The sequence below is a fragment of the Cervus elaphus genome, chromosome 12 (assembly GCF_910594005.1).
Source record: "Cervus elaphus chromosome 12, mCerEla1.1, whole genome shotgun sequence".
NCBI classification, from domain to species: domain Eukaryota; kingdom Metazoa; phylum Chordata; class Mammalia; order Artiodactyla; family Cervidae; genus Cervus; species Cervus elaphus.
The window spans coordinates 1765719-1790665 of NC_057826.1; the positions used below are offsets into that span (position 1 = coordinate 1765719).

General features: G+C 48.6%; 1 protein-coding gene across 5 annotated transcripts in view; it reads right to left on the minus strand.

Moving 5' to 3' along the window:
* The window catches only part of KCNK13 (potassium two pore domain channel subfamily K member 13), a 107700-nt gene extending 85302 nt beyond the window's left edge, over positions 1–22398 (minus strand). For 4 of the 5 annotated variants that reach the window (XR_006344082.1, XR_006344081.1, XM_043920660.1 and 1 more), the window contains exon 1: positions 21078–22398. Coding sequence is in view for 3 of the 5 variants with exons in the window: in XM_043920660.1 (XP_043776595.1) it covers positions 21078–21417 (340 nt within the window). In the remaining 2 variants the exon portion in view is untranslated. The remainder of the gene's footprint in view (positions 1–21077) is intronic. The other variant, XM_043920661.1, reaches the window with a different exon arrangement.
* Between the last annotated feature and the right edge of the window lie 2549 nt (positions 22399–24947).

A 24947-nucleotide genomic window follows, 5' to 3' on the forward strand; every position in this document is an offset into this window, starting at 1 on the left:
CAAGATTCTCCCTTAGCTCTTTCCTAAGCCTCATATTCCTAAATCATCTGCAGAAGCACTTCACCCCACCCAAGAACAGGGTATTAGAGTGCCTAATACCCTTTATGAGTCCCTTAATACCCATAAATAATGAAGTATTTATGGGACAATCACTTTGGTGGGGTTGGCATCCCAGGTTTCAGAATGATCTTTTCCACAGACACTTGGGTGTTATCCAAAATCAACATGGCCAGTATCCAATGAGACCTCAGAGACGCTCTTTTCCTTTCACTGTGCCTTGTCAGTTGCGTACTGTACAGAGCTTGATACATTTTTAATTACTCTACTGACTTCCCTTTGAACTTGTCACTTCTCACCATTTCCAGTTAGTGGGTCTTAATTTCCCAGAGGAAAACCTTTAGCTGGTCACAAAGTTCATGCTTTTCCGGTTCAACCTCATTTATTACACAGCTTAAGAAGAATGGCTTCTTTGCCTCCTGTGGGTGTGACCAGAGAGAAATCAACAGGAGTGGGATCCAGTCTCCACGCATCCCATCAGGAGAGGCCTGACCGCCCCGCGATCAGACCGGAAGCAATTTCTAAAATGTAGGATCACAGAGGGCACAGCTCTGCAGGTCTTTCTTGATTTTCTGATGCAGAGCCGGGGGCAAGGTCACTCGATTCTTACATCTCAAAGAGACAGGGCGGACCTCAGCTCTTAGGTCAGTGATGAATGGCAGGTGACACTCAGCCTGGACAGGGTGGGAACGGGACCAGTGTGTTGCCCGAAGGGAGCATCCATACCCCTTTTTCAGCCAGTGGCTGGCACCTAGGAAAGCTGCCCCAGCACAGCCAGATTTCTCATTTTCCAAGAAAAATCAGAACTCTACACTTTGACTGGAAATCTCATTTTTAAACGTTGGCCTCTGCTCTGAGTCTTCTCAAACACCCCACTGCCCATGTCAGCTTCCTGGAACTGGCTGCTATAGGCTCCTAAGAGTACCTATTCTCTCCACTCCTCTTTCCGTGAATTCACATTCACAGCTTGAAATGTGCACGGCCATTTGGGGAATATTCACATCACAGAAATAGGCAAATGCTACAAATCAGGTTCTTGTTTCTCTGCTCTTTAAGCTGGCTGTCAAACATTTTCCAGCACATCTCCATCTGTGGGCCAAACAAAGCATGTCACCTCTGGCCAAAGTTGCAACTTCTAATTCAAGTATTAAACTAGAAGTGGTGGTGGTGGTTTAGTCGCTCAGTCGTGTCCGACTCTTGAGACCCCGTGGACCGCAGCACGCCAGGCCCCCTGTCCTTCACCAGCTCCCGGAGTATACTCAAACGCATGCCCATCGAGTCGGTGATGCCATCCAGCCATCTCATCCTCACGAGAAGCCCGTGAACAGAGGAGGAGTTATATATGCAAAGAAGCGGCACGTATTCCCCACCCGGTACTGACAACAGAGACCACACAGCCTGTGGAGGCGGCGGGCTGAGGCTCAGGGGGGTCCCCGTGCGCGGAGGACACAGGAAGGCCCGGGAGCCGCCCTGAGCCGAGCCGCGGCCCGGCTACCCCACACGACTCGCGAAGGCTCGCTGGCCCCCCGCGCTCTGGGCGGCCGCGGTGCCTTACGCCCCGGGGTGATCCTTCCCAAGCGGGAAGGACCCTCCGGGTACCGCAACAGCCTGCGATGTCTTCTGAATCGTCAGGAAGCGCTGAGATTATGCAGTGATGGAGCAGTAAGACTGTTTCCAGTCAGTTTTCAAGCAGCTGCAAGTGGATTGAAGCTCTTTGCCAGCCACACAAAGAGCAGTGATAAAACGACCGTTTCCCCTTTTCCCTTCAAAGTCCGCCTCACCTCGGCCTGGTTCTCAATTCCTGTTTCTGTGACACGGAGCTTCCGGCAGTCTGGGGAAGCCTGCAGGTGTCCACTGTCTCAGAATGTTTTTTTTTTTTTTAATGAATGAAATAAAGTGCATAAGATTACAAAAGCCATCACACTGAAGTTACGAAACTGAGAAATGGTGCAGTACGTGTGCCGGGTGCTCGGCTCTGTCCGACTCCTGGCAATCCCATGGACTGTAGCCCTCCAGGCTCCTCTGTCCATGGAATTTTCTAGGCAAGTGGGTTGCTGTTTCCTATTCCAGGGGATCTAACCTGCGTCTCCTGTGTCTCCTGCATTATAGGCAGATTCTTTACCCGCTGAGCCATCAGGGCGTCCCATGATACAGGATATGAGCAACTTTATTGCATCATTAGATAAGAACAGGTCTAACAACGACCGAAAGTTTGCAGCATGATGCGGGGGATGACATGCTGGCATGTGCCACACTCATAAGTGAGATGAGCCCATCGGTGATTTCTGCTGGGGACAAAGTGACAGGTCTACTTGTTCTGCCTCCAAGCTGGTGTCTACACTCTCTACTGCAGGAAACGCTAGAGGCTGCGCCGTCAGAGGTCAGTGAGCATAAAGATGGAATGCTTTTTCCAGCCAAATGTTTAGCCTCCTTATAGTGATACGTTGAAAACAACAGAATATTACTGAAACAGATGAAAGGATCCAAATAAATCAAAAGACATCCCATGGATTATAACACGTGATATTTTAAAAATCACAATATTCCCCTAGTTTATCTACAGAGCCAACACAAGCCTTCTTTGTAGAAACTGACAAGCTGATCTTAAAATTCACATGAAAGTTCAAGGGACCCAAAATAGCCAAAAAATTCTGAAGAAGAACAGCAACCCTGGAGGATTCACACTTCCTGATTTCACAATTAACTACACAGTTAGAGTAGTTCTGGCAGTGTGGTACTTGCTAAGGATACACATGGAGATCAGTGGCATAGAACTGAGAGTTCAGAAATCAACCCTCACATTCACGGTCAATTGCGTTTTGACCAGGGAATCAAAACTATCCAATGAGGGAAAGTACAGTCTTTTCAACAAATGGTGCTGGGACTGGATACCACATGGAACAGGCTTAAGCTAGACCCTTGTCTCATACCGCATACAAAAATGGGTTCAAAACAGATCTACAACCTTAATGTAAGAGCAAAACTACAAAACTCTCAGGGGAAAACATAGGCACAAATCTTTGTGACACTGGGTTAGGCGACGTTTCTTACACATGACATGAAGGCATAAGCAACAACAACGACAAAAGTTAAGTCAGACCTCACCAAAATGTAAAGCGTTTGTGCTTCAAAGGACACCATGAAGAAAGTGAAATGACCTCCCACAGACGGAGAGAAAACATTTGCAAATTACACATCCAACAAGGGTCTTAAATCTATAAAGAACACTTATAATTCAACAATAATTAAAAAATCCCAAATAACCCAATTTAAAAATGGGCAAAGGATCTGAACAGACATTTCTTTCAAGAAGGTATATCATTGACTAAAAAACACATGAAAATATGCTCAGCATCATCTGTTATTAGGGAAAGGCACATCCAAGATACAATAAGGCACCAGTTCACATCCACAAGATGAAAGTGACCACGGAAGTGGGTCACTGAGAGTCTTGGCAAGGATGTGAAGAAAGAGGAACGCTCATACACTGTTGGTGCGAATGTAAAATGATACAACTACTTGGGGAGAGTCTAACAGTTCTTCCAAAGGTTGAGAAAAGAGTTTCTACATGACCCAGCAATTCCAAATCTACCCAAGATAAATAAAAACACTATGTCTGCACAAAAACTTGTACACTTATTCATCATCATACAGAATTATTCATAATAGCTAAAAAATGAAAACAACCCAAACATCTATCAGCTGATTAAATAACACATAAAACATGGTACAGTCATATAACAGAATATTATTTGGCAATAAAAAGGAGTGAAGTATTATTAAATGAATGACTTGAAAACATTACCTGGCCAAAGAAACCAGGTCCGTACAGTCAAAGCTATGGTTTTTCCTGTAGTCATGTATGGATTTGAGAGTTGGACCATAAAGAAGGCTGAGTGCCGAAAAATTGGTGCTTTTGAACTGTGATATTGGAGAAGACTCTTGAGAGTCCCTTGGACTGCAAGGAGATCCAACCAGTCCATCCTAAAGGAGATCAGTCCTGAATATTCATTGGAAGGGCTGAAGCTTAAGCTCTAATACTTTGGCCACTTGATGCGGAGAGCTGACTCATTGGAAAAGACCCTGATGCTGGGAAAGATTGAAGGCAGGAGGAGAAGGGGATGATGGAAGATGAGATGGTTGGATGGCATCACTGACTCGATGGACATGAGTTTGAGTAAACTCCGGGAGCTGGTGATGGACAGGGAGGCCTGGCGTGCTGCAGTCCGTGGGGTTGCAAAGAACTGGACACGACTGAGCAACTGAACTGAAAGAAACCAGGCACAAAAGGCTATAAAGTACTATATGATCCCACTTAAATGAAATGTCCCGAATAAGCAAGTCTATGGGAACAGACAGTAGATTAGTGGTTGCCGAGGGCTGGAGGGGAGAAGAGGGCGCCTGATAAAGGGTGTGGGGTTTCTCTGGGGGACGATGAAATGTAAAACTGATTGTGTTGATGGTTGCAAAACTCTGTTAATACACTGAAAACCACTGAATTGTATCCTTTAAATATGTGATTTTTATGGCATAAGAATTATAGCTCAATAAACCTATTACCAAAAAAAATAAAATAAAAAAGAATCACCAGTGAGTGTAAAAAAAACCTATGGTTACCTTGGTGAAGTAGGATGGGGAAGTGAAGGGAGACTGTGATTTTTCACTTTAAACACTGCACTGATTTGAAAATCGATTCAAATGTGCATCCATTACTTTAGGAATTTTTTAATGGAAAAGATATTTTTCAAAAGAAAAGAACAGGAACTTCTCTGGTGTCCAGTGGTTAAGAATCCACTTGCCAAGGCAGGGAACACAAGTTCCATCCCTGGTTTGGAAAGATCGCACATGTCAAAAAGCAACTGAGACCGTTCCCTGCCACTGCAGCCGGGGCCCGGGAGCCCATGTCTTGCAACAGGAGAAGCCGCCGCGACGAGGAGCCGCGCCGCCACTGAAGGACAGCCCCTGCTCACCCAGCCAAAGGCCGCGCGGCAGCCGAGACTCAGCGCGCCAAAAACAACATAAGCAATTAAAAAATAACAGAGCCACTTCACAGTTAATTTAAGCCAAAGGTGAGGTGTGAAGTGTGGGTGAGGTGTGCAGAGGGGCAGACGAAGAGGGGTTTCAAAAGTTTGTCTTTGGTCCAGAGACGCTGCTCAACATCCTACAAGGCACAGAGCAACCCCTCAACAAGAGGTTATCTCGCCCTTTCAAATGTGATTTTTCCTCACACACAGCAAAGTGCCCGGGTCTCTTCCACTCTAGCCATGGCCAGTGAGAGACGGGTGGGCATCTAGAAGCCGGCTCCTTCGCCTCGGGTAAGGCACAAGGTGTAACCTGTGCTCCCGAAGACAGCCTCCTGCCTGGCTTCCCCCCGTCCCATCCTCACATCCCTCACCCTCCTGCTAGTCTCTTCTGGGGGCACCTCCTTGACGGATCACTTCGACCCAAACCTTTAGCCCAGAGTCTGCTTCTTTAAGAAAATCACCTAAGACACCTCCTTGAGAGGGAAAGGACACACCCTAACTTTCCCGTTTCTACCCCTGCTGTTACTTATCCAGCCAGTCCATCCTACGGGAAATCAACCCCGAATACTTGCCGGAAGGACTGATGCTGAGGCTGAAGCTCCAATACTTTGGCCACCTGATGCGAAGAGCTGACTCACTGGAAAAGACCCTGATGCTGGGAGGGATTGAGGGCAGGAGGAGAAAGGGATGACAGAGGATGAGATGGTTGGATGGCATCACCAACTCAGTGGACATGAGTTTGAGTAAACTCCGAGAGTTGGTGATGGACAGGGAGGCCTGGTGTGCTGCGATTCATGGGGTCCCAAGGAGTCAGACACGACTAAGCAACTGAACAACAACTTATGGTGTGGATGTGATGGCCAGCAGCCATACTGAGCCCCGAGGACCAGAGCAACACCTTAGGAGAATAACAGAGCTGAAGAGGTTTGACTCCCTGTTGACATCACGCTGCCACCACACTCGCCCTGAAGTGTCTACATGCAGCACAGACCTCTTTTCCGGGACAGACTGAAACCCTGTGTGCTTTAACCACTGCTTTTTGGGTCTTCTAACTTGAGGGTGATATACTCCCTTACCAGCTGTGTGTATTTGGGAAATTTAATTTACTAACTCTCTCTGAACCTTACTTTCGCTAATGCAAAGAACTGTTGAAAGAATAAGCAGGTCATCAACTCTCCCCAGTCAGCCTCTGGACTCCATATCCTCCAGGAAATTTGTCTTAATTATCTGAAGAGGGAGTGATAGTTGTTGTTTTAAGTTATCAGCTCCCAGACGGACGGTCCTCATCCATCATCCCATGAAACAGGACACCAGTAAGTCTCTGTGTGGCTAAAGCATGCCTTCGATACATTTGTTTTTACAGATGTTGGTATCAAGTCACAGGTTGTTAAATAAAAGAAACTAACCCTAAAATCTGAGTGCTGAAGAACTGATGCTTTTGAATAGTGGTGTTGGAGAAGACTCTTGAGAGTCCTTTGGGCTGCAAGGAGAACAAACCAGTCAATCCTAAAGGAAATCAACCCTGAACATCCATTGGAAGGACTGATGTTGAAAAACCCTGCATGCAGCAATGAAGACCCAGGGCAGCAATCAATAATTTTTTTTTTTTAAAGTAAGGAAAATGGTAACTGTAGCATAAATTCAGTTTTCAAATTTTAAGTCCCAAAGAAAGATCTCAAGATTCCACTGGGAATGGAAGTAGCTTATAGGAAACAAGAGGAAAACTGAAGGAAGAAGGGACCCCACAAATGAGCAAGACTGAATGAAAATCTACTTTGAGAGAAAAGAGATTTGACTAGACGTTTTTCCAAAGAAAACGTACAGATGCTCAACATTCCTAGCCATCAGTGAAATACAAATCAAAACTGCAATAAGATATCACCTCACACCTGTAAGAATGGCTGGTATCAAAAAGACGAGAGATAAGAAGCACTGTTAAGGATGTGGAGCAAGGGAAGCCTTGGGTACCGTTAGAGCGGGTGTAAACTGGGGCAGTGACGGAAAAACAGGGGATAGCTCCTTGAAAAATTAGAAATAGAATTACCGTATGATCCAGCAATTCCATTTCTGGACATTTACCCAGAAAATAAATGAAACATTAACTTGAAAAAGGAAATGAAAGGAAATGAAAACATTAACTTGAAAAGATGCCTGTAATCCCATGTTCCCTGTAGTGTTACTTACAGCCAGGACTTGGAGACCACCTAAGGGTCCATCAGTGGATAAATGGATAAAGAAGTCTCGGTGTATATAATGGAATATTATTCACCCATTTTTTAAAAAGGAGGACGTCCTTGGCTGTTCACTGGTTAAGACGCCATACTTAACTGCACGGGTCACAGGTTTGATCCCTGGTCAGGGAACTAAGATCCTGTATGACACGTGATGTGGCCAAAAAAAAGAAAGAAGGAAGGAAATGCCGCCATTGGGACAACATGGATGGATCGAGAGTGACAGACAGATACTGTATGATGTCATTTATATACAGAATCTCTTAAAAAGAAAGAACCAACACCTGAAGTCATAACACAGAGAAGCTGCCGAAGGCAGTGGGTGGGGTGCAGTGAAATGAACGAAAGGGATCAAAAGGTACAAACTCCCAATCAATAAATAAATCATAAAGCCCTGAGGATGTTTGAAAAAAGAATTACAAATGAAGGCCTATTGGATGATAATAAAGACAGTGGGAGAAGAGCAAAGAAGAACTGACAATATTTAGACCAATGCTTAAAAGCGGGTCCTTAATAAATATCTTCTGAAAACATTGTTAAAGACAGTTATCAGTGGAGAAAAGAATTAATGAGCTGGAAGATAAACGGAGGCTCAAACCCCAACTATGAAATTAAGCAAATAGATGAAAGCAATGCAAAAGTAGCTGAGAGACTTTAAAAAAAAAATCAAAGGGATATCCAGCTGGAGAATAATAACCTCAAGGCTGAAAAGCCAAAACAAACACCCCCCCCCCCCACCAGGAGTGTCTGAACGAACATTAAGAAAACACTTAGCTTCGTACACAGTGTTGTTGCCACACAACACCGCCCTTCTCTTCTGCCTTAATAAAGGAAACTTAATTGTGCTCATGTTGGCGACCAGCTCCCGTGCAGATGGCACCTGGGCAATCTGACACGACTCTGGCCAAGGAGAAGTGAACAGAAGCGGAGACTTCCAGGCACACTCCCTGCCGGGGACTGACTCGCCGGCACATGTTTTCTGCCTTTCCTCCTCTCTCTCCCCCTGCCTCGGAGGCGGGGGCAAGGCCCGGAGCCGCAGCAGCTATTTTGTGAGCACAGGACAGAGTTGCCGTCTAAGCCTGCCCGAGCAGGGCAGAAAGGCGGTGCTGGGACACTGGTGCCTCGCGGACCATTCTCCCGGGGCCAAGACGCAGACCACTGAACTTCTTACCAGGCAAGAAAAGCAAGCCTCTGTGCGATGAGGCCGTTGTTATTGGGGCTTTCTGCTATAACGGCCCTACACAAGCTGCGGCTGATACTGTATTTGTCATTCTCTTTTCCTTTTTAATATCTGAAACAGGGAAACAGTACCGCAGGCAACAGAAAGGAGCAATCCAACCTCAAGACTGAAGGGCTAATAAAAGCAGTTGCAAAATTAGACATGAGAAGCACGGAGCGCAAAGCACAGAAGAAGCAGGTGATGAAAGCCACTGTTTCCTTTCTTTCCTCACTCTTCCCTCAGTGCTAAATAGAACATTATTTTCAGACCATGTAGGAAAGTCCTTTCCTTGAAGGTTAATTATCTGGCCTTTACTTTCTGCTTGAAAGCAGAAGCGAGGCTTGAGAAAATGCAATGGTAATGAGTAAATTATTGATCAAAGCCCAAAGGTCCAGAGGCATGAAAAGAAAGAACAGAACTGAAATGAAGAAGAAAGTACAAATAAATAAAAGTGCTAGAAGTCACTACAGAGATAAGGGTGATGCAGCTGATGGGTCGTTATCAGTCATAAGATGTGACGATTCAAGGCAGGTTCGAAGGTGCAGAAATGTAATTCTAAAAAGTTTATTTTCTGTCCCAGAGAACAAGATACATTGAGGAGTTGGACAGACAAGGGGGTTAGAGAAAATGGGGCTGAAACCAAAGATGCAAGACTCTATCGTTCAGAGAAAGAAGCCTCAGTTTTATAGAAAGACAGAAAAAAATGAAGGCAGAAATTGCTTTTTTATCCTCAGGTAACTTAGGTAAGATTTTATTCTGATTGCACTTAAAATGACAAAAAGGGTACCCAGTCTACTGTAATAGAAGGTATAGAATTGAAAAGTGAAAGGAAAATGAGAGAAAAAGATAATACAAATGAGACCAAATTTCAAATGTGCCAACTCCCCTAGAGAAATATTTTAAACTGTCAAAAATAAAAGTATAAAAATGTATTAAACAACAAGTTTCTACTGGATAACACAGGGAACTATGTTCAATACCCTGTAATAAGCCGTAATGGAAAAGAAGGTGAAAAAGAACATATACATATGTATACCAGAATCATTTTGCTGTACCAGAAACCACAACATTGTAAATCAGCTATACTTCAATTCAAAAATGGGAAATTAAAAAATTAAGTGGTTTACTTTCAAAATTACAACTAGAGAGATGATCTAAAAGTCAGCAAGTCTCTGCTAAGCTAATGCAGGAATTTAATCAAATGTAACCATTTAAAAGACACTTGGTCCTTGGAAGGAATGCTATGGCAAACCTAGATAGTGCATTAAAAAGCAAAGACATCACATTGTTGACAAAGGTCCATACAGTCAAAGCTATGGTTTTTCCTGTAGTCATGTACAGGTGTGAAGTTGGACCATAAAGAAAGCTGAGCGCCAAAGAACTGATGCTTTTGAACTGTGGTATGGAGGAGACTCTTGAGAGTCCCTTGGACTGCAAGGAGATTCAAACCAGTCCATCCTAAAGGAAATCAGTCCTGAATATTCATTGGAAGGACTGATGCTGAAGCTGAAACTCCAATACTTTGGCCACCTGATGTGAAGAGCCGACTCATTAGAAAAGACCCAGATGCTGGGAAAGAGTGAAGGCAGGAGGAGAAGGGGATGACAGAGGATGAGATGGTTGGATGGCATCACTGACTTGATGGACATGAGTTTAAGTGAGCTCCAGGTGAAGGACAGGGAAGCCTGGTGTACTGAGGCAGCAGTTTAAAAATAGATGTTAGCATATAAAGTGTTAAGAGATAAAAGTATTAACAGAATTTAAAGCTACTCAAGTGATGAAATCAATAACACTGAATGTATAGGTCCTCAGACACACAAATGTTGTATTTTTTTTTTTTTTTGGAGGGTGGGGATTATGTCCCCTCCTGCTCCAAAATTCTGTAACATAAAAAAAAAAAAAAAACACCCAGCTGAGATATATATAGATACCAGGATGTAAAGAAACACTCAAATGAAAAAGAGAACTCTGGAAAATGCACATTCTCAAATCATTATGTGATACTTTTAGAAATAAAGCATAATTATATACACAACCATACAAAAACATTGTATAAAAAAGTCCTTTTGAATAACATTATGATGAGTTAGAACTAAACAGAGAATGGGTGAGAATATTTATCTCAACCATGGAGAGGACTCACATTTATGAAAAAATATAGAAAAAAAATGTCAGTCAAAATGAGTGTGTTTGTTGTTCAGTGACCCCATGGACTGCAGCACGCCAGGCCTCCCTGTCCATCACCAACTCCCAGAGTTTACTCAAACTCATGTCCATCGAGTCGGTGATGCCATCTCTGTCTTCTGTGATCCCAGGTCGCCTAAGGGCCATCACACTGAAAAAAGGGGTTGTGACCTCTTTAACTGGCAATTCTTCCCACAAGGACCCCAAAGGAGGAAATGGCAAAGAAGTGGTGGGTCAAAGTGAAGGTTCTAAAGGGACATCCCGCATCACTTCCATGGGGAACTTCAGACACTGCCTGGAATCTCTCTGAGGCTCAGATCCTGGTCTGCAACCTGAGAATATTAACAGTACCTACCCTGATGGGGTTGTCACAAGAATTACACATATGTAAAGAAGTGTACTGGGTTTAACCTATGGTAAGCACTCAATAATTTTTAATAAACATAAGACTAAAAATTAAAATCACATTCAACCCCCAAATCCAACAATTTAAGGATGACTAAAGAAACTATTATACATTAATCAAACACATAAAATTCTTGGGACAGTGAATAGGAAACAATGTAAAAAGAAAGGGGAAGAAAATAATAGTAGAGACTAATGGATGACAACATGTATGCACAGTCACTAGAATCAGAAGAGTCAGGAAAAGGTAACTGCCTCCAACTCGTTTTAGAGAGTAGAGGGTGTGCAAGGAGGCAGTGACCGTGTCAGCGTCACCTTCGTGGTGATCAAGCGTCCTGCACAAACAGGTACTTAAGGGAACTGCAAATATCAAGACGCTGCTACTGGTGGGACTCCCTGGCAGTCCAGGGCTAAGACCCCACGCTCTCACTGCAGGCGGCCTGGGTTTGACCCTGGTCGGGGAACTGGATCCCACAGGCTGCACTGAGGACCGGACCCTGCATGTCGCAAGTGAGGCCCAGGGCAGCCAAATACATACATACTTTTTTAAAAAAAACTAATCAACTTTAATACAGATCAAAGAAATTCTAAATATGATGAGGTTAATTTTTACTTATTGGTACAACAACCTGCTCATGTTATAATGGTTATATGAAAAATGAGTATTAGTTGCTCAGTCATATCCAGTTCTTTGCGACCCCATGAACTGAAGCCCCCAGGCTCCTCCATCCATGGGATTCTCCAGGCAAGAATACTGGAGTGGGTTGCCATTTCCTCTTCTAGGGAATCTTCCTGACCCAGGGATTGAACCCTCATCTCCTGCACTGGCAAGCGAATTCTTTACCACTGAACTACTTGGGAAGCCCCTCTAGAATACACTACACAGGCGCTAATCATGAACCACACCCAGGACCAACAGAGGGCACCAGCATAAATTATCTCTGTTTAGTTAAAATGAGTAAAACTGTTGTTGAAAATCTGGTCATCGACCTAGAGGCTTGGGATGAGGGGTTACCGAGGGAGGCTTAAGAGGGAGGAGATATATGTATAACGAAGACTGACTTGTGTTGTCGTACGGCAGAAATCAACACAACGTTGTAAAGCAATTATTCTCCAATTAAAAATAAACTTTTAAAAAAGAGAATCTGGTCACCTACTTTGGTCTACCACTGAGGTGGAGTGGGGTATCTCTCCAGACCCACACAAGCCACAGTCACGCTCTCAGCCCAGAGCCAGCACGCCCCTGCACCCACAGTGTTTCTCTAGATGACTGCGCTCCTTGCCTCCTTATCCAGCAGCGGGCGCACGTCTCACCTCCTCTCCGTTCCAGCCCCTCCAGCAGCTACGTCCTAAAGCTCAGGGAGCGCCCACCTCGTCAGCAGCCTTCCAGACTCCAGAGTTCTCAAAACTTAACACGGTTATGATTTACCGCAAGGAAGAACCAACCCAAGTGTCTCTGAACAGAGGAATGGATAAACAAAATGTTCATGCACACAGTGGAATACTATTATTCAGCCACAAAAAGGAAAGAGATTGTGATGCATGCTACACCGTGGCTGAACTCTGAAAACACTATACTTAGTGAAATAAGTCAGAGAGAGAAGTACAAATTTAGTTGCCCTTACACAAGTGACCACCCATAGGTTCTAACTCAGCTGGTCTGGGGCTGGCCTGAGACTCTGCATTCCTAGCAAGGTCCAAGGTGACGCTGGTCCTGCTGATTCCGGGACCACTCTTCGAATAGCAAGAATCCTTGAGGGTGGTCTCACTTTCCAAGCCTAGCCCAGCTCCTGTCACACATGCCTTAAGCGCACTCCCTGTTCTGCCAGCTGAGAGCCATCCAGGGAAGCTTCTCAAAAGGCACCAGGGGCTCTGAAGGCAGGCCCCAAACCTGCGCTGAAACAGGCACCACCGTCCCCGCGGGGGAGTGCTTACAGATGGCGGCGCTTAGGAACAGCCAGTACAGAATCCAAGGCGTCCTCCCTGGACCCCACCGCTGGGAACCGGGTGCGGCCCTGCGCCACCCGGCACCTGGGCAAGAGCTTGTGCTGAGCTGGACCGTGTCCTGCGGCTCCGTGCCAGGCAGGGGCACAGGCTTCCCTTGCACGTTGATGGCGGAGACGCCGTGGAGAAGATTACTCATCGCATTATCTCGTCCTTTTCATGACAAGTCTATAGAAGACATTGTTATTCACACTTAAGAAGAGGTGGGTGTTTTCTAAGCAGTCACTGAGTAAAAGCAATCATGTAATGGTTGTCCTTGCCTCTTTCAACAACTGGAAAACTGACAGCCGGCTCTGGGGCTCGTTTTTGGCAATTACATAGGTCCTCCTGACACATCTCTCTGTGTATCAACAATTTGCGGCTTAACTGTTCTATCCTACTTGTGTTTTCTCACCCCCTCCAAGTCTTAAATCCACTTGTATCCATTTCTAGCGCACTGGACACACATGTGTGGTAGGCGTCCGTGTGTTCATCAAGATCGAGCTTTACCCATTCTGGACTCACGGGAGAGGTGTGGTTCTCCAGGTCCTTGATGCGGTCAATGAAACACACGTGGGTGACCTGTCCCCACCAGGCAGTGGCCGTTTAATTGCTGGTGCTTCACTCCAGCCCTTCCTAACCCTTCCCGAGCAGTCCTGGAGGCGTCATCTGATGAAGATCAGCCAGAAGCTAAAAGCCTGGAACACTGGGCCAAGCCAGGAGACAACTGTCCTGGGGAGGCCCCTCGCCCACAATGGGCTCTAGTGGGGGGGGTAAGACTTATTATATTAAGTTACTGAGAGTCCCTTGGACTGAAAGGAGATCCAACCAGTCCATCCTAAAGGAGATCAGTCCTGGGTGCTCATTGGAAGGACTGACGTTGAAGCTGAAGCTCCAGTACTTTGGCCACCTGATGCAAAGAACCTGACTCATCTGAAAAGACCCCAATGCTGGGAAAGATTGAGGGTAGGAGGAGAAGGGGACAGCAGAGGATGAGATGGTTGGATGGCATCACCGACTCAATGGACGCGGGTTTGGGTAGACTCCGGGAGTTGGTGATGGACAGGGAGGCCTGGCGTGCTGCGATTCATGGGGTCGCAAAGAGTCGGACACGACTGAGCGACTGAACTGAACTGAACTGAGATTATGGAGTAGTCCAAGGCTTTAAGCCTACCCTGACAGTATCAATTTGCAAATGATCTCATATCCTTTGTGGACAAAAGCTGAGTTATAAATACACAGGCAAACACAGAAACAAACGCCTCACAATCTTTGCACGCCTGCTTGGGTGGAAAGGCCGCTTACAGAGGCTCACTTACAGGCCACACGGTCAGTCTACTCCGACTGCACTTCAAACTCATTCTTGCTGCAGGTCTGCTCACCAGCCTCTTTCAGAACCAACATCCCTGAGATGTGTTTAATATTCTGCTCTGACTTTCCACACTGTGGTAAAACATACATAGTATTTGTCATTTTACCCGTTCATACGTGCACAACTCAGTGGTATTAAACGTGTTCACCCTGTTATGTAACTATCTCCACTATATATATGCAGCCAAAACTTTTTTTATTATCCCCCACAAAAGTCCCATTAAATAAGCCTCCCTTTCTTCCCTCAGCTCCTGGCGGTCTCTATTCTACTTTTCATCCCTATGAGAAGTGCCTATCCTAGGCACCTCACATAAGTGGAACTGTACTTGTCCGTCTGTGTCTGGTGTATTTCACTCAGTGTGTTTCCAAGGTCCATCCAGGTTGCAGCATACATCGCAACCTCATTCCTTCTTATAGCTGAGTAACACTCCGTTGTAGGCGTGCACATTTTTAACCCATTCATCTGATGCTAGACTCTTGGGCTGGTTCCACCTTTAGGCTCCTGTGAACAGTGCTACAGTGAACACTGGTGTGCAAAGACAGGCAGACCTCTTTCCCCTGCACTCTGCTTGACTCTGCTTCATGGCTACTGGGTGTTTTCCGAACTGCAGGTTTGTGACAACCCTGTGACCAGGAAGTCTACAGATGCCGTTTCCCCAGCAGCATTCGCTCACTTCAGGCCTCTGTGCTGCATTTTGGTAATTCGTGCGGTGTTTCACACTTTTTCTTTATTGTTACATTTGCTCTGGTGGGCTGTGGTCAGTAGACCTTGTTACGACTGTAAGAAGCCTGACTCACTGAAGGCCCAGGTGATGGTTAGCATTTTTTCGTTATAAGGCATTTTTAAATTAAGGCATGTACTTTTTTTAGACATAATGCTTTGCACACTTAATAGACCACAGTACAGTGTAATCACAAATTTCACACGCACGAGGGAGGCAGAAGGTCGCTTTATTGCGACACTCGCTTTACTGCGGTGGTCTGGAACCGGACTCATGATGTCTCTGAGTGGTTCCTGTATCTGTTTGAGTTTCTGCTTTCGATTCTTTTAGCGGAATTTCACATGAAGTTCTATGTTTAAACTTTTGAGAAACTGTAAAATTGTCTTTCACTCTGCTCTTTTTTTTATGGTTAACACCTTCATAATACACATTTATGAACATCGGCACAATTTCAAACAAATACTTAACTTGTGATCAGTGTTTCCCTCTATGTAACTTTCAGAAAAATTCACTGCTCTGACTTCTAAATCAAACGTCTCAATTAGGGACTTCCCTGGTGGTCCAGTGGTTGGGCCTTCGCCTTCCAATGCAGGGGGTTGCGGGTTGGATCCCTTGTCAGGGAGTTAAGGTCCCACATGCCTCAGGGCCAAGAAGCCAAACATAAAACAGAGGCAATATTGTCACAAATTCAATAAAAACTTTAAAATGGTCCATATCAGAAAAAATTTCTTAAAAAGGTCTCAGACAACAGTTGCATGAAATCCTCAATTGCATTTTCCAGGAAAATACTGTTTATGAGCATCATCCGTGGTCCCATGCAATGTTTCCCAAATGAAATGCCAAGGGGGAAACATTTTTGAGGATTGTTGATGTTTTCCAGTCGCTCAGTCGTGTCTGACTCTTTGCGACTCCATGGACCGCAGCACGCCAGGCCTCCCTCTCCGTCACCAACTCCCGGAGTTACTCAAACTCGTGTCCATTGAGTTGGTGATGCCATCCAGCCATCTTATTCTCTGCCATCCCCTTCTCCTACCCGAAATCTTTCCCAGCATCAGGGTCTTTTCCAATGAGTTGGCTCCTCACATCAGGTGGCCAAAGTACTGCAGCTTCAGCTTCAGCATCATATTGGGATTGCACACTGGGAAAAGGTTAAGGCTTCCTTTTTCTCGTCAGAGTTCCAGTGTGGGTCATGACCCTGCCATATACACGCAGCCACACCTGAAGCTTGAACAGTCATTGGTGACACTCAGTCACACCCCTGGGATCTGCTTTAACCAGTTCTGGGCACAATGGCCTGATTTCAAATGGCCAGTGCCTGCATCTCATTAGAAGGCTACTCTTGGGCTGTCCAGGAAAAGTCAGTCCAGAGGTATCAGGGAGTTATTTTTTTGTGCTTCCCCGAATCTTCTAAGCAGTTTTTGACCAGTTTCTGATGGGCAGGGGTGTATAAATACCCCAGCTCCCTTACCTGGAGTAAGTCTGGTTCCTCAGCTTTGCATTGTTCTCCTCTGCTTCCAACCTGGGATTGAGAATCAGTTGCCCGCTCTGGTTTCTGCCTAATAGCATGCCCTGCATTGACAGACTTCCCGTTCCTGTATCGGTTCCTCCTTCACCTCCCTGTGTCCCTTGAATCTGTCAGGAAACTGCTTGCACTCAGATTCTTTGCTTAGAGTCTACATCCGAGGGAACTTAAGCTAAGACGGAGCTCCCCTCTGGCAATTTCTTCGATACAGCTGCTTTCCATATTTCTGTTATTTTTTCCTAGTTCTGAAGTTTACTTACATTTTATGATTATTCTACCATACACTTTCTTGTTATCATTACCTCAACATCTTTGCATAGTAAAGCATAGTGGCACTAATTTTTAGAAGAAAAAAACCATCATGTAATACAGTTAAAACACATGATATAAGACATACAGAAGGCTAACAAGCACATGAAAAGATACTCAACATCACTCATTATCAGAGAAATGCAATCAAAACCTCAATGAGGTACCATTACACACCAGTCAGGATGGCTGCTATCCAAAAGTCTACAAGCAATAAATGCTGGAGAGGGTGTGGAGAAAAGGGAACCCTCTTACACTGTTGGTGGGAATGCAAACTAGTACAGCCACTATAGAGAACAGTGTGGAGATTTCTTAAAAAACTGGAAATAGAACTGCCATATGACCCAGCAATCCCACTGCTGGGCATACACACCGAGGAAACCAGATCTGAAAGAGACACGTGCACCCCAATGTTCATCGCAGCACTGTTTATAATAGCCAGGACATGGAAGCAACCTAGATGCCCGTCAGCAGATGAATGGATAAGAAAGCTGTGGCACATATCCACCATGGAATATTACTCAGCCATAAAAAGAATACATATGAATCAGTTCTAATGAGATGGATGAAACTGGAGCCCATTATACAGAATGAAGTAAGCCAGAAAGATAAAGAACATTACAGCATACTAACACATATATATGGAATTTAGAAAGATGGTAATGATAACCCTATATGCAAGACAGAAAAAGAGACACAGATGTATAGAACAGACTTTTGGACTCTACGGGAGAAGGCGAGGGTGGGATGATCCGAGAGAACAGCATCGAAACAGTATATTATCAAGTGTGAAACAGATCGCCAGCCCAGGTTGGATGCATGAGACAAGTGCTCGGGGCTGGTGCACTGGGAAGACCCAGAGGGATGGGATGGGGAGGGAGGTGGGAGGGGGTTTCAGGATGGGGAACACATGTAAATCCACGGCTGATTCATGTCAATGTATGACAAAAACCACTACAATACTGTAAAGTAATTAGCCTCCAACTAATAAAAATAGTTGGGAAAAAAAACACATGATATAAATGGTTTATAGAATATGATCCAAATTTAGAAAAATATGTATGTACATGTGTGTCCATGGGGAACAAAGAACAGAAAACGATATTCAATACTTTGCGATAACCTGTAAGGGGAAAGAATCTGAAAAAACAGGTGCTGTGTATGTATAACTGAGTCACCCTGTGGTGCATCTAAACTGTCAATCAACTAGACTTCAGTTAAAAAATGTAACGTATCAAAATGTCAACAGTGGTTAATTTTAGGTGATGTCATTACAGATGGTTTTTTTCTTCTTTACAAAGAACATGAAGCTTCAGTTTCCTCATCTATAAAATAGGGATAATCACACTTACCATATGAATCATGTTGATTGAAACTGTGATTAATTTATGCAACTAGCTGCATTACATTCTCACATAACAATCACAGTGCATGCCTAATGATGTACCCCAATAAAGGACAGCAAGTACCGAGTCACTCCATCAGCAATTAATGAAACAATTTAAGGAAACGTGAGAAACGAGAGAGGAAAAATAAACCCATACTTACACAGTGCTTCGTACTTTTTAAAGAACAGTTAATACACGAGCTCATTATCCCTTATAAGAACCCTTCAGAGGGGCAGGCTTCGGGGCAGGGTGTGGGAGGGAGAGAGGACTAATGTTTACTCAACGGCTACAGCGTGCCAGATACCAGCGTGGGCACCTACAGATGCTTCAGAGGACAAGGATGGGGCTCCGGACGCTAAGAGACCGGCCCGTCACAGGCAGGGTGGGGAGCCCCGACTCCACGCTCGGTCCAGGCTTCCTTCTGTCCCTCGGGCTACAGTGCTCCATCTGCGCCCCAGGTGAGCTCACATGCCCACCCATCCACGACACCCGAGGTTCCCTGGCATTGGTGTTCACCAGTCTACACACGCATTTGCTCCTTCCGACCTCTGTGTCCAAGGGAAGTACAGACGGGGGGCTTGTGGAGCGGGATGGGGAGGACTTAAATCTCCCACCAACTGGGTGTCAGTCACTCCGTTGAGACCAACTCTTCCTGACCGCATGGACTGTGGCCCACCAGGCTCCTCTGTCCACGGGAGTCTCCAGGCAAGAACACTGGAGTGGGTAGCCATGCCCTTCTCCAGAGGATCTTCCCGACCCAGGGATGGAACCTGCATGTCTTACATCTCCCGCATAACCCACTCCAGTGTTCTGGCCTGGAGACTCCCGTGGACAGAGGACCTGGCGTGCTGCAGTCCAGGGGGTCGCACGGGTGGACTGAAGTGACTGTGTGCACGGACTTCTGGCGGAGCCCACGGGTCTGTAACCACACCAGCCCCGTCCACCTGGCGTCCTGCTCACCAGCTGAGGCCCTGGGCTTCTGGGCGAACCCAGGCAGTCCTTCCTGACTACCCAGGCCCGAGGCTGATCTCTGCTACACTCGGTGCTCCTCCTCCTGGCAGAACGTCTGCCTAAGACGACCCTCAGTGTGAGCATCAGGGAAGTTCACCGTGTCACCCGCCTCGTGGACAAGCTCTCCGGCAGCTCGGGGTCACAGCGGCAGGACACCCCAGGGCTCCTGCCAGCCCTGCTGGCGCTCCTGGGGTTCCAGAAGCCAGCCCTGTGCCACTCCGCTTCTGGGAAGCCTTTCAAAGCCCCTCCTCCACTCCAGCCCTCGGCTTTCTTTAGAATTTGTGCAGCATCTTCCCCCAAACCCCTTCTCACTCATTGCATTCAAGGGTGAGCAAGCCCTAGGAGTGCAAAGACCCCCAATCTTTTTCCTTCTGCTGGTAATAAAGGCAGAACAGATGGCGGCCATGCGACACTCTCGCTCAGAAACTCTCACGAGCTCCCAACTGCCTCTCGATCAGCTCCAGCTCCGCAGGAGAGCGCCCTCCCTCACCCCATCAGCCAGAAGACCTTCCTAGCTCTCCTTCCACCACTCCATCAAGACCAGGCAGCTCACTGGGCCCGGAGAGCAACTCTCTCCTCTTTCAGAGTGTGAAGCGCTTCTGTCTCCAGACCCCAATCAGGTCAGCACTAACTGGTTCAGCCTGTAGGCCCCTTGTGCAGACCCCCACCAGCTTCCGCCTGGTAGAAAACAATTTTCATCTTCATTAGCACTTTTGCCTCCTTACCTCCAAACTCATATTTAACCTATTTTCTCTTTGTGAAGTAGGAAGTCATGGTCAGTCTTTTTTAAATGTGTCTCCCCCTCAGACCAGTGCTTTATGCAAGGTACTAACTCATCTCACACTCCAGTATTCTCACCTGGAGAAACCCACGGACAGAGCAGCCTGTAGGCTACAGTCCCCAGGGTCGCAGAGTCGGACACGACTGAGTGACTTCTCTTGGACCGCAAGGAGATCCAAGCAGTCCATCCTAAAGAAAATCAGTCCTGAATATTCATTGGAAGAACTGATGCTGAAGCTGAAACTCCAATACTCTGGCCACCTGATGCGAGGAACTGATTAATTTGAAAAGACCCTGATGCTGGGAAAGATTGAGGGCAGGAGGAGAAGGGGACGACTGAGGATGAGGTGCTTGGATGGCATCACCGACTCAATGAACATGAGTTTGAGAAAACTCCCGGAGCTGGTGATGGACAGGGAGGCCTGGCGTGCTGCAGTCCATAGGGTTGCAAAGAGTCGGACATGACTGAGCTGAATTCATTTAATAAATGTAGGTTCTAGTCCCCATCTGTAAGCGTTCTCCTTAATATTCTATGAACTCAAGCTCAGCCTCCTTAACTAGACTGAGCATCTCCCAGAACAGAGCGTCTCCAACTTGAGCGTTCAACCCCCTGCGGATTTTCTGAACCCGAAGATTCTGACTCCAGGGGTCCGGGAGGGGCTGGGACCGCGTTTAGAACAAGCTCCGGGTGGCTCTGCCGCTGGTCCGCGGACCTCGCCGCAAACAGCAAGGAGGCCCCGTCACCTGTTGGTTCCTCAGCGGGTCCCACCTGCGCCGCCCGGCCGGGCGCGGGGATGGCGGGGCTGGGAAGCGCGGGGGCCGCCCTTGGAAGCGCCCGGCCCGCCCGCCGCCCCCCGCGGGGCGCACTCACCGATGGTGGACACGACGGTGCCCACGAAGTAGAAGGCGCCCGGGAAGTCCCAGCGAGGGCGCGCGCCGTCCACGCGGACGCCGGCGGCCGCGGCCTCCTCGAAGTGGCGGAGGAAGCCGCGCAGCGCGTCGCGGCTCAGGTTGTGGCGGCGGCCGAAGCCGGCCAGGCGCTCCTCCCAGCGCTGCCGGGCTTGGCGCTCGTGCGGCCGCTCCAGCGCCGAGAAGACGGCGGCGCCGCCCAGCAGGTAGAGCGCCAGGAGCGCGCCGAGCAGCAGGAAGCGCGCGTTGTCCTCGTTCGCGCGGCCCGGCCCGCAGCCGCCGCCGCAGCCCCGGCCGGCCATAGCCGGGCCCCGGGCCGACCGTCGCCGGGACTCCCCGGGAGGTAGGGGCGCGGCCGCGCGCTCAGCCCGCCCCGGGCCGCGCGGCTGCCGCCTCGCTCATCGCCTCTGGCCGCGCGGCTCCCGGGGCCGCCGCGTGGACAACGCTAGCTGCCACGTCCGCCCTGACGCGCGGTTTTAAATCCGCTTTTTGGTCCGCCGCCGCCCCCGCCCTCCCGGGGCTGAGCCCACTTCTGCCCGGCCCGAGGGTGCGCCGCCGTGCCCCTTGGCGCCCGGCCCCGCTCAGGGTACGGGGGGGGCGTGGGGCGTCCTCAGGACAAGCCCCGGACCCGCCCCCAGAGACGGGGTCTGCGGGCCTCGCGGGCTGACGGGGAGCGGGGTCCCACGTCCCCGGCGCCTCGACCGTCGCTTCTCGGGCCGCCGACGGCTGGCACGCGGGGCCTCGGTCCGCTGGCGCTGCAAGTGCCTCCCCGCTGGGTCCGCGGTGCGGCCGCGTCCCGGCCTCGGAGTCGTGCGGGGCCTCGGGCCTCTCGCGTCACCGGCCGGTGGCCGGGGCTCAGGGGCTGGGTGGAGCCGGTCCCCGGCGGGCGCACGCACAGAGCTGTCGTGCCAAGCGTGCTTCTCCGCCTGCGACCTCCGCGCGCCGCGCGGCAGCCGGCGGCCGGGCTGGTTGGAGGAGGAGACCAGAAAGGGAGGCTGGGGCGAGGCGGCGAGGACGTTAGGGGCCCTTCCCGCAGGAAGCCTCCCTCGCCGTGTCCGCACGGGGCGCCCTTGGCCCCCGGACCCTGCCTGGGGGCGTCCACGTGTCCTGCCCGCCCGCTGCTAAGGAGCGCCACGCGCCAGCCCCAGCTCCTGGACAGGCTGCGGAGGACAGGGGTCTGGAGGGGCGCGCGGCCGCGAGACAATCACCCGGGAGAGTTCCAGCTCCGGGGCTCGGGCTTGGCAGGCTCGAGAGACCCGACAGGGCTCGGCTCGGAGAGCGCCATCCCCACCCGAGGCCGACCGGCCACCGGCGCGCCCGCGAGCCTCCCGGGGCCCCGCCCCGAGAGCCCGCCTTGAAGGGGGCGCTGGCGCCGCGCTCGCGTCCCGCCTCTCGAGCAGTGCCCGCTCCGGCCAGACCTCCCTCCGGGTCCTCGGCGCGCCCCGCCCGGCCGGCCCGCGCGCTCAGCGCTGCAACAGGTGGAGCCGCGGGGGCGACACCCCGATCCTCCGCCCCCGGCCGCGCGAAGCCGCCCCAGCGCCAGCGCCCACCTGCTGAACTCGGCCCTGCGGCTGGGCCGCCGGGGCTGCGGCACTTCCCCTCCGGCCGCGGACCGGAGAGGGGAGCCGGAGGCGGGGGCAGCCTCACCGGCCCGTGCGGGCCCTCCGGGGCCGGAAGAGGGCGCTCCGTCCCCTCCAGACGCGGCTCGCCCCCACCCGCGCTCCCGGCCCCACCGGAATCACCCGCCCTGGCCTGCAGGGGTGAAGGCGGACCCCGGAGGAAAAGACGCGTGGGCATCTTCCACTGAACGAGAATTTCCTCGCCTCCTGAAAGTGGCCCCGGGTTCAGGGCCCACCCACCGATCCTACCAGGAGCAGAGAATTAAAGCACACACACTTCCAGATGCCCGTCCCCTGCCACTCGAAGTCCTGATGCCGCCAGTGTTCCTCTCCAATTTCTCTCCGTTATCCATCCCCGGATGCCCTGCTTTTATCTAGCCTCTTGGGAGCAAGGGCTTTAGAGGACAACGCTTATAGGAGGAGCATGTGTGTCCACCCAGGGCGAGTCCTGCGATGAGTGATGAGTCCCCCACCCCAACGGCGAAAGAATGTTACTGTGAATTGCCTTGTACTCAACGAACAGTTTACCTTACGTGCTGTCTTATATATGTCCGTCCCTCTTTCCATCCAACTCAACCCGTTTGGATTCATTTCAAAGTTAAGTGGCAGACATCGGTGCACTCCTCCTCCCCGCCCCCACTCTGCACCTCTCCTGCGTTCTACTTCCGAGAGCTCAGTGTTGTTCAGTCACTCAGTCGTGTCTGGCTTCTGTTGAGACGCCATGGACTGTAACCCACCAGGCTCCTCCGTTCATGGGATTTTCCAGGCAAGAATACTGGAGTGGGCTGCCATTTCCTTCTCCAGAGGACCTTCCCGACTCAGGGATCGAACCCCTGCATTGCAGGCAGATTCTTTACCACTGAGCCACCTGGGAAGCCGGTAGAGATCAATACAACCCTACTTACTTACAGATACTGTTCTTTGGGAATAAAATTTACATACTATGATATGCACAAATCTTAAGTGTGCCATTAAATGAGTTCTGGCAAATGCATTCACTGTTGCAAATTAAACACCTATCTATCCAACCTATTCACCAAATATCCCAGGTCCCTTCCCAGAAAGTTCCCAACCACATTCCTACAGAGGAAATCAGTGTTCTGAATTTTTCTGCCATCAACTTGTTTTCCCTCTGTAGAAATGTTTTGCTTGTTCTAGATCTTCATATAAATGGATTAATAGTTATGTATTCTTTTGTGTAAAGCACTGTATTTCTGAGATCTAGCCACGTTATGTATCTTACTAATCTGTCCCTTTTTATTGCTTGAATATTCATTCTCTCCTTACTGATAGAAACCAGGATTATTAAAAGTGCTTGGCATCCACCAGGGTATGACTCTCCTCTGCTGAAATTCTTCTGATGTTTTCTAAGACCCTTTTAATTTACACAAATACCTAGTGACCTGACCTCAAATTATCTATTTCAGTCCCCTTCCTGAGTTCCTGATTTTCCTTGAACACATCACTTCAGGGTCTTTGCACATGCTTCCTCTCTACTTGCCAAGTTTCCCTCGAATTCCATATGGATTTGGATTTCTTCCCCATCTCCTCAGGCCCTTCTTCAGTGCCACCTTATTATTACGTCTTCTCTGATTGCAATATTAGAAAGTGCATCAAGACTGAGCAGGGAATTTTGTCCTCCTGCTTTGCTGTATTCCCCCCCATAATATTGCCACTATCTGTTATCTGTTTGGCTTTCCTGATAGCTCAGTTGGTAAAGAATCCACCTGCAATGCAGGAGACCCCAGTTCAGTTCCTGGGTCAGGAAGATCTGCTGGAGAAGGGATAGGCTACCCACTCCACTGTTCTTGGGCTTCCCTAGTTGCTCAGCTGGCAGAGAATTTGCCTGCAATTCGGGAGACATGGGTATGATCCCTGGGCTGGGAAGATCCCCTGGAGAAGGGAAGGCTAACCACTCCAGTATTCTGGCCTGGAGAAGTCCATGGACTGTAGAGTCCATGGGGTTGCAATATTTGTTGATTTGCTGAATTATCCCTACGTGCAATTAAAAATCAGTGGACTACCAAAAGGAAGATAAAGAGATGTCTGTCATCATAAATGAAACTGTCAGGTGCATTCCTGCACAAGTGTGTGTGGATGTATGTTTTCACATCTCTTGGGTAAATACCTAGGAGTGGAATTGCTGGGTCATAGTTTAGTTCAGTTCAGTTCAGTCGCTCAGTTGTGTCTGACTCTGTGACTATTGTGGCGGT